Source organism: Abramis brama, assembly GCF_963993115.1.
Source record: "Abramis brama genome assembly, chromosome: 20".
In the NCBI taxonomy this organism is placed as follows: domain Eukaryota; kingdom Metazoa; phylum Chordata; class Actinopteri; order Cypriniformes; family Leuciscidae; genus Abramis; species Abramis brama.
In genome coordinates, this window is record NC_139982.1 from 19,079,154 (window position 1) to 19,095,759 (window position 16,606).

The following is a 16,606-nucleotide window of genomic DNA, read 5'->3' on the forward strand; positions in this document are numbered from 1 at the left end:
TCAGAAACTCCGCCTAGTGATGGGGAGTCGAGTCGACTCCAAAAGAGTCGATTCCTCAACTCTTAATAGCCCTAGTGTCGGAGTCGACTCCAGCAAAGGAATCGACTCTCGTTGTCGACTCCGTTGCTGTGTCTGAAATCGCAAGAGAGCTGTCACTGTCGCAGAAACATATGGAAGCTTGTTTCCGCCACAGAATAAAACATTTTAAAAGACAATTGCGACTTTTTATCTCACAATTGCGAGTTTACATCTCGCAATTCAGACTTTATTTCTCAGAATTGCGAGATATAAAGTCAGAATTGCGTGAAATAAAGTCCCAATTGTGTGTTATAAAGTCAGAATTGCGAGATAAGTCGCAATTGCGTCTTATAAAGTCAGAATTCTGACTTTTTTTCTCGCAATTGCGACTTTATATCACGCAATTCTGACTTTATAACACATAATGGCGAGTTTATATCTCGCAATTCTGACATCTTTTCTCAGAATTGTGAGATATAAACTCACAATTGTGAGATATAAAGTCCAATTCTAAGGGGATAAAAGACGGACTTTTTTTTTCTTTTTCTTTTTTTTACCTCAGAATAGTTTATATCTCACAATTCTGACTTTATAACACGCAATTGCGACTTTATATCATGCAATTCTGACTTTATATCTCCCAATTGCATGTTATAAAGTCAGAATTGCGAGATAAAGTCAGAATTGCGTGATATAAAGTCGCAATTGCGAGAAAAAAAGTCAGAATTGCGAGATGTAAACTCGCAATTGTGAGATAAAAAGTCGCAATTATCTTTTAAAATGTTTTATTCTGTGGCGGAAACAAGCTTCCATAGAAACAACCTCACAGTCACAGTTTTACTATACATATAGCTCATTTACAATTAAATAACGGCCAATTACGTTAATTATACCTCCGTCCCCACTCCCCAGCTTTTACACTCCTACGGTGGGAGTCGGGAATCGGAGTCGACTCCGAAAAACAAGGATTCAAACACTCCGCCTCATCCCGTCCGCATTCTGCAGGAGGCACGGGAAAACAGGGACAGATCATTCTGATAAACAGAGGGGTTTGGTTTCTACGTATCACTGTTTTTATTCATATTCACTCATGTTTAGACACTAAACAGACTTTTTAGTCATTTAAATGTACTTATTTGTATAACTAAATAATAACTAAAGTGTATGTTTCTACAAATGAAGCTTATACCTAGCGCAACCAAATTTAATTCCGCCCTTTCCCGAAGTGCGCCTTGAACTCGACCGTCCTGCTGCCATGTTGGATTGAAGGATCGTTTTGCTTTGGGACTGAGTTCGGGATGAAAGTTTATATTATGCAGTCTGTCAAAAGTGGAAGAATTAAAGAATAAATAACCCGCAGGAGTTAACGAGTCGCATCTGCACCGCCCGCGCATTGAGGGCAACACCGCATCGGGTCGACTTGCAAGCGGAATTCCTTACGGGATGAACCGAGCGCAGGCCATGTTGATCTGTGATTGCACATAAAATAATCTAATACGAGACAAACGCTCGAGTTCATCCGCCTCATCCTTCAACATGAGCGGCCACCCGCCCCAGAGGAGGGTGGCTAATGTGGGCTCTCTGCTTCTGACCCCGCAGGAGAACGACTGTCTGTTCAACTACCTGGGCAGGAAATGCATCGTAAGTTGTGTTTACTCTCTCACGGCCGAACCGTAGTCCTTTAACCGCAAGTGCAAATGCAAATCATCCTGCTTTGAAAATATCCCGAGATGAGATGCAAACGAAAGGCTGTAAGTTCTGGCAAGGGCAGTTGTCTTTTAACGCGCTTGTGATGTCCACAGGGCGCACTGGGAATATTCTCCTCCTCACTGTCAAGGGTATGAGACTCTTGTGAGTGAAATTGGGTGTTGTATACTATATTAGTATGGTTGAGAGCTTGTAATAATACATTGGGATATCAGAGTAGATGGTAATAGGCCTTTTGCTTGAGTAAAGCAGTGAATCGTCGAAAAACCTAGTGAGCTGCCTACGTAGACAGCATCATAAGTGCATTCTGAGTCAGCTAAATGATGCAAATGATGCACGTGCCTGTGATGCTCAAATGTGCTGTTTATGTAGGCAGCTTACCAGTCACAGTTATGTAGACTACTGTCTCAAATGACCCGTAAACTCCAACAAATGTGTCAGTTATCTATCTATCTATCTATCTATCTATCTATCTATCTATCTATCTATCTATCTATCTATCTATCTATCTACCAACCACTGGGTTTAGTTGCAGTACAAATAACAGCAAGACTCTTTTTGCTGTGTTCAGTCTCAAGTGGTTATTCATATGTCCTACTTTAGAGACCCATAGTTACAGTGGTCCCAAGAAGTAGCCTATTTGGACACTTAAATGGATAAACATGAGAATGCATCATTTACACACCCTCAAGTTGTTCCAACCCTGTATGAGTTTCTTTCTTCTGTTGAACACAAAATAAGATATTTTGAGGAATATGGGTAATCAATCAAACATTTGACGGTAGCATTTGAGTTCCAGGAAAAAAATAGCTAGCCAAAGTCAATGGCTAACGTCAACTGTCTGGTTACCAACATTCTTTAAAATATCTTTTGTGTTCAACAGAAGAAAGAAACTCATGCAGGTTTGGAACAACGTGAGGATGAGTACATTATGACAGTATTTACATTTTTTAATCTTTAAGCCACACTGTTTGTTTTTATCTGCATTGTATAACAAAATATCAAACACACTTTTTGATCAAAAAACATTTTGCAGAGAGAAGTTTCAAGAGTGATAAAACCTTACATGTACTGATCAAAATGAAGATACATTTCTTTCTGGTTATCAAATGTTAGTAGTACATGTTTATAGTTAATGTGATGAACTACACACTCAGGAAAGGTTCAATATTAAGCCATAAAGAGTTCTGTCAGGCACTTCATATGGGGTGTCCACTTTTAGGGGGTCCAATCATGGGATCATTTTATGGATTTTGTTTGAATTCATTTTTCATTTTTTATCAAATTTTATGTAGAGATGTATACAAATTTTGGATGCATGGCATTTTCGGTTTTTGGCTGAAAGAGAAAAACGGCTCAGAATATGTCGCCCCGCTTCTCAGTGTATGTCCAATTTTATTGTGTTACTTTCAATAAAAGTGTGGATATTTTATTTTATTGGCTTTTATTTTTTAAATTCAGTATCATTTAAATGATTGAATTTCATTAAAAAAGTCTAATATTAATACAATTATATAAATAAAAAGCTAATTTAAAAAAATCTTTTATCTTTCAAAAAAATTCATCCAGAATTTTCATTTCGGTGCATCCCTAATTTGAATAATTAAGCAGCTCTCAAATAGGGATGGGTATCGTTTAAATTTTAACAGTTCTAATTCTTAGCGATTCCCAGTTTCGATTCCAGTGAGGTTTACAAATCTGTTTAGAGTCCTATTCAAATATCGCATTCCTGGAAATCCAGAAATTTCAGTCTGAATGCTCTGATGAAACGTGCTGAAAGTTGCTGCAGAAACAAGGTTGTGTTGTTGCTAAGAGCCGAACGGGCAGAAAATGACAATATAACAGAGACCTGTTATGAAACCGGCGGAGTTTCTAACTAATATACATTTCAAACATTATTAAAACAATACAGTCAGTAATACAATAAGAACAAAAAGCATATTAGCAGCAATAACACAAATAAATACAACTGAACAAAGAATCAAATGTAAAATAACACTGCATAGTTTTCTTTTTATAGCCTACATAAACTGTAGATTTATCCTTATTAAAGTTACAACAGTTGTTCAGTCAATATCAGTGAGTGATATTCTGTCTTTTGTTGTTTGATTAACATTAATGACACAGACTGCTGCAGGTTTATTAGGCTGCTGTCACTTTAAGACCGAATGCACGTGTCCAATATACTGTTACACATGCGTTTTCTGTCTCAACTGTTTACATTCACTTAACACATAAACGACTGTGCTTACAGTTACAAGGATACCTTGTAGGGGTGTAACGATGCCCTCATGTCACGATTCGATACATATGATACTGAACTCACGATACGATATTTTTGCGATACTCCAAGACATATGATAAAAGGTTAACAAAATGTACTGTTGATTAAAATGCAAAATTTTATATTACATTGTGTGTGTAAATGAATAGGCTTGGACTTGGTGCTGGTAACCTAATGCACAGGACAATAGTGACACCAGAATAAAAATATTCATGATTCTGAAGCTGAAAATACAGAATTATTTTAGACGAATATGCTTGCGTTCTGTCACTGACTAGATGTATTTAAAATAATGTAGCTTAGGCATTAACAGGACCCAAAAATATTCACCAATTGCATTATTATACATTATATTCAACATTATATACTGTATAGTAGTTTAATGTAGTACTGGCATTAAAACTCTGAAAACTTTTTTTTTTTCTCACACACTAATTTTTATTTTGGGTGAACTGTACACAATACATATTGTCACTACCCACGATGCATGTTGCATTTTTGTATTGTGATATATTGTGACAAGATATATTGTTACACCCCTAATATCTTGACAATTTTGTGTGTATTTGTCCGTTCAAGCGCAAGAAGCCGCGAAAGAGAACTTAATTCAGTATTTGCGCACTATCTGAGAGGGGGCTTTTTGTCCGCACAGAAAATGGCGTGTGAATGCCGAATTGAGTTCTTTCGCGTCTTCTTGTGCTTGAATGGGCTAAAGCTACATTAAAATGCGCACACAGTGAACACATTTTAGTTTTAGAACAATTATCTGATTCCTGACCTTATCTGATATGGAATCGATTTTCGATTCCCAACCTTACTCGTAAACATACTTGATCACTGGAAAAAGTTGAAATAATCCGTTAAAAATGAAAGTAGTAAGACATTTATCCTTGTTTAGAACCTTTCTGGCTTAAAGGGTTCTAGTCAAGAACCCTAGGGGTTCTATATTAAACCTTTTTGTCCCCCTAAGAGTACCTGTGGTTATTCTGTGTGAGCTTGAGAAACTAGAAATCACCTTGACAAAAGTTAGTGTAAAATCATTGCTCAGTACATGCCTTAAACCGATAGCCAAGTGGTTAAATATCCAAAAGTGTCCAAATACCTTTCACTGTATGCTTTGAGTGAAAAAAATGTACCCTGTTGCTCTTGTTAGAAATTTCCTGTCCCTTGCCCTACAAGGAAGCATGTTTTAGTAATGTTTCCGTATATTTCCAAAATTCCTCTTGCAGCAGAGACAGGTGACAAGTCACATTTTAAGCACGTCACAAATTTGGCTCTTAGGATATGCTTACAAACGCATGTTTTCCCGTTGCTTTTTTCGCATTCAGACAACAACAAGGTCAAAATGATCCCCATTCACAAGGATCTGCGAAAACGTCTAAAAACACTGTATTATCATGCCACGCCAGTAGTTGGCGACATCACTTTGCAAAGAGACACTATGCTCATGCAACATGTAATACGCGTGACGTCACCTTTTCACAAATTCGTATTTAGGTAGTTTATAAAGAGATGATAACGGTATCGTTCTCAACTTGCACTTTGAAACCTGTTTTCAAAAGTTTTCAGCCCCCCAAAACGCCATTGTCGTGTAAATGAATGTCTAAAACGCTTACGTTTTCAATTGAAAACGATGTCTTGTAAACGGCTCCTTAGTAGAGTTTGGATACATCAACAAGATGGTCTTTTTGATAGTAATATACTTGGATTGCTCAAAGAAAAGGTGATTTGGGGTAATTAAATTGGGTTCAAATGGTTTTAAAATTAGAATCTGCGGACTGTAGAAATGGAAATTAGCTTGGCAAAGAAACAAGTGTTTCTTTTACGTATTTTGCATGAAATCTGATGGCATTCTTTCCCATCAGACCTACTTAAGTTGCTCGTCCATGTCTAGGTGGAAGCGAAGGGTGTCCGTAAGCGAGCAGTGTCAATCCAGGAAAGGCAGCCAAGAGCCAGGCCATAAAGTGGGCTTTCACAGGGAATGACTAAATATGAGACACGTTGTTTGGGGCCAAGATCCAGCAGTCATGGGTTCATTCATCACTGTGTCCCGAACCGGCACCGAAAACCAAGGGCAGAGGGTGGATGGTGTCCAAATCGCACAATAGTGAGAGAAGGAAAAAGATAGGGGCTGGGGGTGGGTTGTGCGTGATCAGCAGTCTTTGAGGACAGGAAGTGAACTGATCTGCCTCCTTTCCATGGAGATTTGAGCTTTAATGAATAGGGCTGCTGAGCCAGTACTGATCCAGAATCAGGTTTCCAAGCAGACCAAACCAAATTCTGACATAAAGACGCTGATCCCTGTGAAAGTAGGGGAAACATGTCTTAAATACGTATTTATGTTCTTGGCAAAGACGTTTGCGCACAGGAATGCCGTACGGATGCAGTTAACATGGAAAAGCCTGGCTTGTATCCATCATTCCCCCTGTTCAGTGTTATTGCGTGCGATTAAACCCAGCTGATCGATCAAGCATACAGGATTGCATATCAGTATGAGCGTGTTTGGTGGCTTTGAATGCAAAGAACGTTCATTGTTCATGTCATATGGAAACTCGACTCTTTCTTGAACTTGGTGAACTCTGAATACGGCAGTTGTACGGTGTCTTTGAATCGCTCGGCCCACCAAGACGGAATGAGAGCTTGAATTTAAATGCTGAATGTTCAGTTCTGAGCATGAGGAAGCAGTTTTTCATCTGAAGAAATGAAGGGAAGTCTTGTTTCATCAATGCTGCCGTTATTGACGTGGCAGGATCACAATGAGTCGACTGGTTACCCAGCGTTCTCTTTTTCTGCCGGTCTCTGAATAATTGTAATTGTACATTTACAATTATTTGTTTATTTATGAAATATTTGCATGTGTGGTTGTTACTGGTAGATGTTTCAGACTTTCAGATTTAATGGAATAAACGATTGATTATCAAGAGTTATGTCAAGTTCACAACACTACACTTAGAACAGACTGATTAACTGATGGTTTATTTCTTTGGTTAAACAGGTTACTTTTGATAATTGATTAAGTGGAGAAATAATCAGCAGATTAATTGATTAAAAGTCAAAGATTATGAAATGTCTGATCAATTTTGACTTTTGTAGTTTATTTTGTGAAGTATTTTACTTTGATTTTTACTTTAATCTTTTTGAGAACCTTATTTCATAAATTATCAGTTTATAATCAATTTAACATTTCAGTCAATTAATCGTATTACTTTCAGAAATATTTTAGTTGATAATCCAAATTACTTTTAATAATTAGCCTAGTTAAACTTATTTCAGTTAATCAGATTATTTTTGATAATTGATTAATTAGAATCAGCAGATTAACAAATTAAATTGTTTGATAAATTTTGTCTTTATAATCTATTAATCTGTTAATTGTTTTTAATCTGATTGTTACTTTTGAGAACCTGTAAATCAGTTTATTTCTTAATCCAATCCAATTATATTAATCCAACAGGATTAATCCAATTAAATTGCTTTAATCCTATTAATTTATTTTTTATTAGTTAATCTGTTTATTTCTTCAGTTGATTAATTACAATTAAATTACTTTAATCCTGTTAATTACTTTTAATATTTAGTTAATTGATCATTGATTAATCTGTTTATTATTTTTTTCTGTTAGTTGATCAGAGTACTTTTGATTATTGAATATATTGATTATTTATTTATTTGATGTGTTTATTTGACAGGAAAGTTTCTTAATTTGTACTTTGTAGGTCCATATTGATCAGAGATTTAATTCAAATGTTTTTAGGTTTTGTTCAATTATCTGTGGTGGTGTTGCACGCTTTCATCAGAAATGTTGTACCCATCTAAAGTGTACGTTAAAGTGCAGGACAAGGTTGTTGTTTTTTGGGTCGTCTTCTATAATTACTCAGCATATGCCTGTATGTGTGTGTGCATGTGTGTGTTACTTGTCCATGGAAAATATTTCATCTTCTGTGAGATCTTGGCTGTCCTCCCTATGACAGTATTGCCAAGATTCTGGCCTATTTTTCTCTTTGGTAAGTTAACCCATGTCCTGAAAAGGGGTGTTTGAAATGCTGCTTTGGGTCATGTGCATGGAACGCAGACACTCTTAGAGTAAGAGTCCCTGTGGAGAGAGAATAAAATGCCCCATCAAGTGTGTCTCCAAGTACTTGACTGCAGTTTAAATTACAGCAGTACTTGATATCTGCAGTGGCCAGTGTGTGCAGCAGAGAACATCATGCAGTATTCATACACTGATTTCTGTGCAATTTTTTTTTGGTACAATTTCACTAGAATATGAACATAGGATATTTTTGGTTTAATTTGTGTCTAGTATACATACACACATTTATTTATGAATGAATGATGTTTTATGGATTAGTTGAGAAGTGACATAATATTTATATGTACTGATTTATAATAAGTATGCTTTTTTTTGAAAGAAAATTTTTTATTTTAGGATGCTTCTAAAGTAATTGTGTAGTTTTACTAATTATGTAATTATTTACTCATGTCATCACAAAACAAAAGACAATTATTTATTGTTTTTAGTACTTTTTTTTTTTACAATGAATATTGACTTCTGATATAGCAATAAATAAAAAAGAACTAATAAATACTTATTTTTTTCACCATAAATACAGCCTTTGATTTTGATATAGCGATAAATAAAAAAACAAATACAAACAAATAAATAAACAAATGTTGTTAATGTTTTACCATTAATAACGTCTTTTATTGCTATATCTGAACGAATCAAAGGAACAAACTAATAATACCTTTCTGTATTCCAAAGCAATGTAGAATTTACGAATATCCAGCCACATTATTCCCTTCCTTCCTTCCTTCCTTCCTCCCTTCCTTTTTTCCTTTTTTCCTTCCTTCCATCCTTCCTTTTTTCCTTCCTCCCTCCCTTCCTTCCTTCCTCCCTCCCTTCCTTCCTTCCTCCCTCCCTCCCTCCCTTCCTTCCTTCCTTCCTTCCTTCCTTCCTTCCTTCCTTCCTTCCTTTTTTCCTTCCTTCCTTCCTTCCTTCCTTTTTTCCTTCCTTCCTCCCTTTCTTTTTTCCTTCCTTCCCATCCTTCCATCCTTCCTTTTTTCCTTCCTTCCTTCCTTCCTCCCTCCCTTCCTTTTTTCCTTCCTTCCTTCCTTCCTTCCTTCCTTCCTTCCTCCCTTTCTTTTTTCCTTCCTTCCTTCCTTGAAAACCTTTAGGATTGGAGAATCTTGGATGTTTTAAGGATTACTTGAGAATTTCCATCATATTTCTATTTATTTATAAGTACATGTTTGTTTTAGGGCTTCATATTTGTTTGGGTATTTTGAAAAAAAGTGTCTCGTAATTGTGTAGCTTTCTTTTTCACGAAGTTCGTGATTGTTGATCTTTTTGCAGACATTGTGCTCAGCGGTGGTCCAGGTGTATGGGGCGGACAGGGGCTCGTCCTGGGCCAAGAGGTGCTGTGGCGTGGCCTGTTTGGTGAAAGACAACCCTCAGAGGTCTTATTATATTCGTGTCTTTGATAACAAGGTGAGCTCTCGGAGATGATCAAATAAATTGTAAAAATAACAGATCTGTGACCTATCAGTTAGTGCGTGTGCTCCAACAAACTGAGCTGTGGTGCAGCACAATGTCCTTGGCACTTTTTGTTAAGGGGATAGTTCACCCTAAAATGAAAATTAAGTCGTCATTTACTCACCCTGGTGTTGTTGTATTAGAATTTAAATAAAGCCAGTACAAACAGTGAAATTACATAGGTTTACAATATCTTGTTTCTAATTTTTGCAGGATGGAAAAACAAAGTTTGAGCAGGAGCTCTACAATAATTTTGCGATCAATAGTTCGAGATCATACTTCATTACCTTCGCAGGAGATGTAAGTCCTTTTCCTTCATTTTTTCACATTGTTGACCATTAGCAAGAAAGCAAACGGAGAACTAGCCAGAGATGTTCTGTGGAAAAATGTTTGTTTGGCTAGTCGCTTCTTGTCATTCTTGTAAAACTGCTTTTAGCATTAGTGAGAATATGATCCATCTTTATTAGTCATATGGTGTGTTTTGTTCTTTAGTCTTGTCAGATGGGCCTCAACTTTGCCAGCGAAGAGGAAGCCAAACGATTTCGGAGTGCACTCAACGAACTGCTCAACAGACGACAGAGGAAAACCGGTAAATGTGCTGCTTTTAATTTCTTTCTTTTCATTTGAAGAGGTGATAGTTCACCAAAAATGAAAATTATGCCATTTTTCTCATACTGTTTCAAATCCAATCAACATGACTTAATTTTTTTGATTTGGGTGAACTATCGCACTCTTAAAAACTAACAAGCTTCACATTCAATAGCAATCAAATGTATGATTTAGAAGTGCCTAAAACATTTTTCTTTCTCCCAAATCTGTTTTACTTAATAGTTCACCCATAAATGAGTTATATAATAATTTACTCATTCTCATGTCATTACAAAAGAAAACTGTGGACAATTGTATATTGTTTTATTATATTTTTACGATGAATAAAGTCTTTGATTCTGATATAGCAATGAAACAAACAAATGAATAAACAAATTTTATTTATTTTGAAATCATGATTATAGCCTTTGATATAGCAATAAAGTATAAAACAAACAAATAAATAATTTATATTTTGTTCATTTTTATCATAAATACAGTCTTCGATTCTGATATGGCGATTAATAAAAAACAAACAAACTAATACTATTAATGTTTTACCATGAATAAAGTCTTCGATTCTGATATAGCAATAAAAGAAACAAACAAATGAATAAACAAATTTTATTTAATTTTTACCATGAATATAGACTTTGATTCTGATGTAGCAATAAATACAAAAAACAAACAAATAAATAATTTGTATTTATTTATTTTTACCATACATCTAGCCTTTGATTTATAGTAGGTTTTATAGGTTTGTTGTCCTTTTTGAAGCTTGAAAGCTCTAGTCGTCATTGGAATGACATAAGGATGAGTTTTCATTTTTGGGTGAACTCTTCCTTCAACAAGCTCATTAATGGCTCATCATTTCTTGTTAACTTGTTGTTTCCTGTTGCCGGTTGCTCATATGCAGTTCTGTTCATCTCTCCCCATCTTTCCTCCTGTTCTTCTCAGTCTGTAGTGTTGTAGTCGTAGCAAGTGTGTTGGTCTCCTCTCCGTAGGGTGTGTCGTAAACCTTCACAGTGGGCCTTTTCTCCTCGTGTCCCTCTTGTAAACGCAGCAGGCTCTCTCTCCTCACTTCCTGGCTGGGTTCCAGCACTTCCTGCTCTGTTTTGCATGCTGGGCTTTGAAGTGTTGGCTTCTCTTTGCACTAACTAGTTTTTAAAGAGGCCCTGGTGCCTTATACGCCTCTTATGTCTGCCTTGTCTGCCCTCTCTTTACGTTTCATGTGGTCGAATTATGAACAATGTTGGATCACTTGTGCAGTTTCATTTCATTCACGTACAGTGAATTATTCAGTTATCTTCTGGTTGTTAAAGGTGAAGTGTGGAAATTGTTGTTATTAGTGGCACCAAATGGAATTTAAAACATTTAATTAAGAGGAAAAAAAAAAAGTATTCATTCATAGATATGTATATGTACATTACCATAAAGAAATTAATACTTTTATTCAGCAAGAATATATTAGTTTGATCCGAAAGTCACAGTAAAGACATTTTGTTACAAATTATTTTTGATTTATTTTATTTTAAATGCTGTTCTTTTGATTTTTTTTTTGTTCATTAAGTTATTAATGGTCATGATTTCCACAAAAATATTAAGCAGCACAACTGTTTTCAACAGTAATAATAATAATAAATGTTTCTTGAAAAGCAAATCAGCATATTAGAATAATTTCTGAAGGGTCATGTGACACTGAAGACTGGAGTAATGATGCTGAATAAGTTATTTTATAATAATATTTCACAATATTTAAATGGTATCATGTAGTATTTATTTATATTTTAGTTATTTTAATTATATTTATAATAATTATGATAATAATTGTAATTTTGTTTTTATTTTAAAAATATGTATTTTATATCTTTTTTTTTAAATATATAGGCGGTTGTTTGGAAATGGCACTGTTATGAGCCCTCAAAAATGTAAAATATAAATATTTTATTGTTGTTAAGTTATATATTGTATTATATATTAAATTCTAAAATAGTAATGAATTATTTATTTATGTTTGAGAGCTTTTAAAAATACGAAATTGCTGAGCAACTGCCATTCAGATGAAAATAAAAAACACACTTCACCTTTAAGATCAAGGTTATAAGAAAATGTTCCGTTTGCACATGAATGAACCACAAATGTTGGAGATAAAAATATGTACCATTAAATATGACTGTCAATTGATTTAAAAAAAGAAAGAACTTAAAACCATTCATTGAATTCCTAGATGTTAGTGTCTTGAGAAAGGGCACAGGAGCTCAGGGCACCTGTGTTTACCATCTTCTTCCCTAACCTTTCCAAAACTAACGTAATTAAATATTTCCCTCTTCTTTTGGTGACCTACCGGCTCTTTTCCTCTGTTACTGACTTCACTAGTCATTTAATTCGCCCTCCACATTTTAACAATGTTAATTTTGTTTTTGCAGAGAAAAGGCGTGACCCACCAAATGGTATGTGTCCTGGTCCTTACATTTACTCCTAATGTTGACAGTGCTAATCAATTTGCTTCTGCTGTTGATGTTTTTTACTCCCCTTTTTGATAGAATTATGTTAAAATGTACACACGCTTCCACAGAAATCAAAACATGTTCTTGTGTTAGCGTCGTCAAGCATGAGCAGGATTTGCACAAACACACATCCGCATTGTACATGACCTAGATGAGTAGCGTTGAACCCCTGACAGGAAGCCTCGGGTCAGTGTGTGTGTGTGTGTGTGTGTGCGCTGGGAGCCATATGTGTGCCACATGGATCCTTCCATACCACTGCACTACTGCGGCCCTCTCCCGTTCAATTACATCAAAGAGACCGCGGTTCCTCACTTAGCTTAAAGATTTTCTCATGGACGTTTATCATGATTATGGCGCTGGTTTTACATAATCACTACAGCAGTACACGTGTGATGCAAGTTACAGGCCTATTAATGTTCTTGTGTTTTAAGAATGTTATAGAAAATATCAAGTGGTATATAACAAACCTATTGAACTGTTTTTTATTTTCATTTTCATTTATTTTATTCCCAAAGTATTTCCAATTGAAGCAATTATTTGGGGCAGGGAATATTTGAGGGCTCATCTATTATTATTATTATTATTATTATTATATTTTAATATATTTAAAGTAGGGTTGCCAATAATATATTTATATTTGGGCTGTCAAGCAATCATTTTTTAAAAATGAATTAAAGGGATAGTTCACCCAAAAATGAAGATTCTGTCAGTAATCACTCACCCTCATGTTGTTCCAACCCCGTAAGACTTTCGTTCATCAACACAAATTAAGATATTTTTGATGAAATCTGAGAGCTGGCTCACTCCTTCATAGGTAATTGATATCTGCCATCCCAGAAAAGTTAGTAAAGACAATGTTAAAATAGACCAAGTGGCTCAACCTTAGGTTTATCAAGCGACGAAAATACTTTTTGTGCGCAAAAATAATGACTTTATTCAACCATATATATATATATATGCATGTATGTGTGTGTGTGTGTGTGTATATATATAATTCATTCATCTATTTATTATAATGAATAAATACATAAATAGAAAGTAATAAAAAACATGCATAATTAATTAAAATTGTGTAAAATATGTAACATACCATGAAAGAAATCAATATCTGATGTGAAATTATGAATGTTAGCGCACCCCAAGACAAACCACTGAGCTGGGATTTACTATTGCGGTTCAGAAGCTGGTGTTGTTTTTAAATGATATTTAAATTTATAATATATTGAAAAATGTATATATTATATTAAAAATATTATATAATAATTTATATATATATATATATATATATATATATATATATACCGTGTATATATATATATATATATATATATATATATATATATATATATATATATATATACATATATAATTATTTAAAAAAAATTATAATTATTGATTTATTATAAAAAATACAAAACATAATACAAAATTAGTGCTGCATGATTAATTGCAATTAACATGAAATCGAGCTTAAACCAATTTGGCTTATTGCTATTATGAAATATTTTGTATGTGACGTACGGCTCTGTGATCAGTAGTAAATGCTGCTCTATCTCTGCTTAGATGCCTTTGCCAAATCGCTTATGGTTTAATTTCGATTAATCGTGCAGCCCTATACAAAATGTATAATTCATTCATTTAAATTTTGTTCACCTGTACTTAAATGAGCCATACGTTTTTTACGTTTTTACGTCAGTTTTCCTGAAAGAGAAATAATGTACATATAAATGCGTTTATAAGTTTGATTTCATGTGGTAATTAAAGGTAAATTGTAATTTTTCGCCATAACCAAAATGAAGTGCTAAAATATGCCTAAACCGATAGTCCCGCCCCCAAACTCACACTATTGGTTGAGCCACTGTTGCTGGCAGGTCAAGAGCCTCAAACAAACAGAGCAGTGTTTTTTAGCATTGCCAGCCAGTCAGAATAATTTCTAGTCTGAAATATTATTATCTTTGACATTAAATCAACATATTTGCCCTAGATTTGCTACAGCAGCACTGGAGGCCAGTTTCATTTTTTTTTTTCCTCCCCTTTCTTACAATCTGCTCACATTTCAAATTCACCTTCATAATTTATAGCTGTTGTTCCAACCATATTGTGCCCCTGCTTGACAGCGCTATGAAGAATGCAGACGTTCAAATTCGATTTATGTGACACTTCTTCTCAAAGAAGAAAAAAAAACGTGTTTGTGTTGTATAAGGTGTTCACCTGCATAAAAAGAAAAGCCAATGTAATCTTTCTCCAGCACATTTCCTTCTCCTCCGCTTCCTCATTGTGGTGGTCGATATCAGACTGAGCATGCTCTGTGCGACCGTTTTATCTGTCATATAAAGGTGTTTTCATTTCAGCGTTAATGAGTAGAGAAGCCAATCAGGAATTCGTTGCAATTCTGCACTGAAACATCTTTTAAACGCACTTGAGTATCTTAAATGGCGTGACGTTGCCTGCAGTTGAAGACTTGTAATGCTTACAGCAAATTTCAGAGATTAAACTGGATTAGCAGTTACTTACGTAATATTCTGTATTTGTAATTTTTCAGGATTTGACTAGCATGAGTGGGATTGGTTTAGTGGGCGGCCTGATCACAAACCGTCTCAGTTGGTTTAAAGAGAGTCTTTTGGGGACAACGCAGACTGGTTTGTGGTTTGTTAGCCTCTTGCTACGGTAAAATTAGCTCGCTAGTCCGGTAGCTTCACACCTCAATGCTGGGATGAGATGATGTTCTGCACGACCTTCCTGTCTGCCCCATGCGAGGAGATTTTAGACAGCATTTCGAGGCCAGATGCTGGTTTGGCTCCTCTGCAATGCCTGGTGTTGTCACGGGACGAACTGAACGAGGCTTTACCTCGACCTTGTCTTAATACGCTGCTGAAATTCAGGGGCGACAGACCCTCCACCTCTACAGAGGACGTCCTGTCAGGAGGGGCTCGGGGTCACGGTAGAGGTCACAGGAAGCTCGCGGCTCTCACCCGAGGTAGGCGTTCTGTAGGGGTTTAGCGGATATGATGGCTCCTGTCTCACCATTACTGTGAATAAGTTGAGCAAAGAGTAAAGCATCTCTTGGGCATTTTCAGAAAAGTATCTTCCTCTTACTTTTTTCTCTTTTTTTTTGTTTTCTCAACATTGCAAATTTCTTTTAAGGGTCTTGGATCATGTGTTTTGCACAACTGTAAAAATAATCTATTTATAATATAATATTCCTGTTTTGTCATAAAGTATTATATTATATTGCTATATTATATTGTATTATATAATTTATTTGACATTTATTAGACTACATGAATTTTATTATTATTATTTGTATTATTGCAGTGTTTGACATGGTGTGGTTTGAAGCTTTTGAGATATGATTAGATGTGTCAAAAATAAGCTGTTGCAAGTTTGAAAACCAGGGCAGTTTTTTTTTTTTTTTTTTTTTAATGATATAATATTTCTGATTTTGGCACAAAGAATTATTAGACTACATAATATTAGTATTATTATTAGTAGAAGTTAACTTACTAATAATTATTATATTATTTGACAATTGTTAAACTACTTAGACTAAAAGCTGCTTGTTACTTTAAAGTTTATTTTTTTTAACAATTTGAGAACTTGGGCAGGATTTTTTAATTACATAATATAATATTACTGCTTTTGGCACAAACAGTGCTTTAAGTGGCCCAAAAGAGGTGCCGGTACTTTCTTCTTCTTCTTCTTCTTCTTCTTCTTCTTCTTCAAAAAACCTTTTAATATATTCAAATTTTTTCAAGAATTATAAAAAAAATCAACAATAAGCTCACAATATGTGCTAAAATAGTCTAAATGTTTAGTTTTGAAAACATTTTTAAAAAGCTGGTTATGTCTATTTTGATGTTTCTGCGCAAGTTCGACTAGTAGTTGTTCATTTAAGCCATTCGTGGACAAATCGCCCCTTTATATTAAATTACTTAAATAGGCTATATAGCCTACAGGATAATGAGC

The 16,606-nt window shown here is 35.0% G+C and overlaps 1 protein-coding gene across 3 annotated transcripts in view; it reads left to right on the forward strand.

The window, feature by feature from the left end:
* The first annotated feature begins 983 nt into the window (after positions 1-983).
* The window catches only part of wasla (WASP like actin nucleation promoting factor a), a 29,620-nt gene continuing 13,997 nt past the window's right edge, over positions 984-16,606 (forward strand). The window contains exons 1-5 of one of the 3 annotated variants that reach the window (XM_084094851.1): positions 984-1,659; positions 9,366-9,500; positions 9,759-9,845; positions 10,038-10,134; positions 12,560-12,583. In XM_084094851.1, coding sequence (XP_083950977.1) covers positions 1,555-1,659; positions 9,366-9,500; positions 9,759-9,845; positions 10,038-10,134; positions 12,560-12,583 — 448 coding nt within the window. In that variant the 5' untranslated portion in view covers positions 984-1,554. Of the gene's footprint in view, positions 1,660-9,365; positions 9,501-9,758; positions 9,846-10,037; positions 10,135-12,559; positions 12,584-15,200; positions 15,618-16,606 lie in introns of those variants that run through there. The other 2 variants (XM_084094852.1, XM_084094853.1) reach the window with 2 other exon arrangements.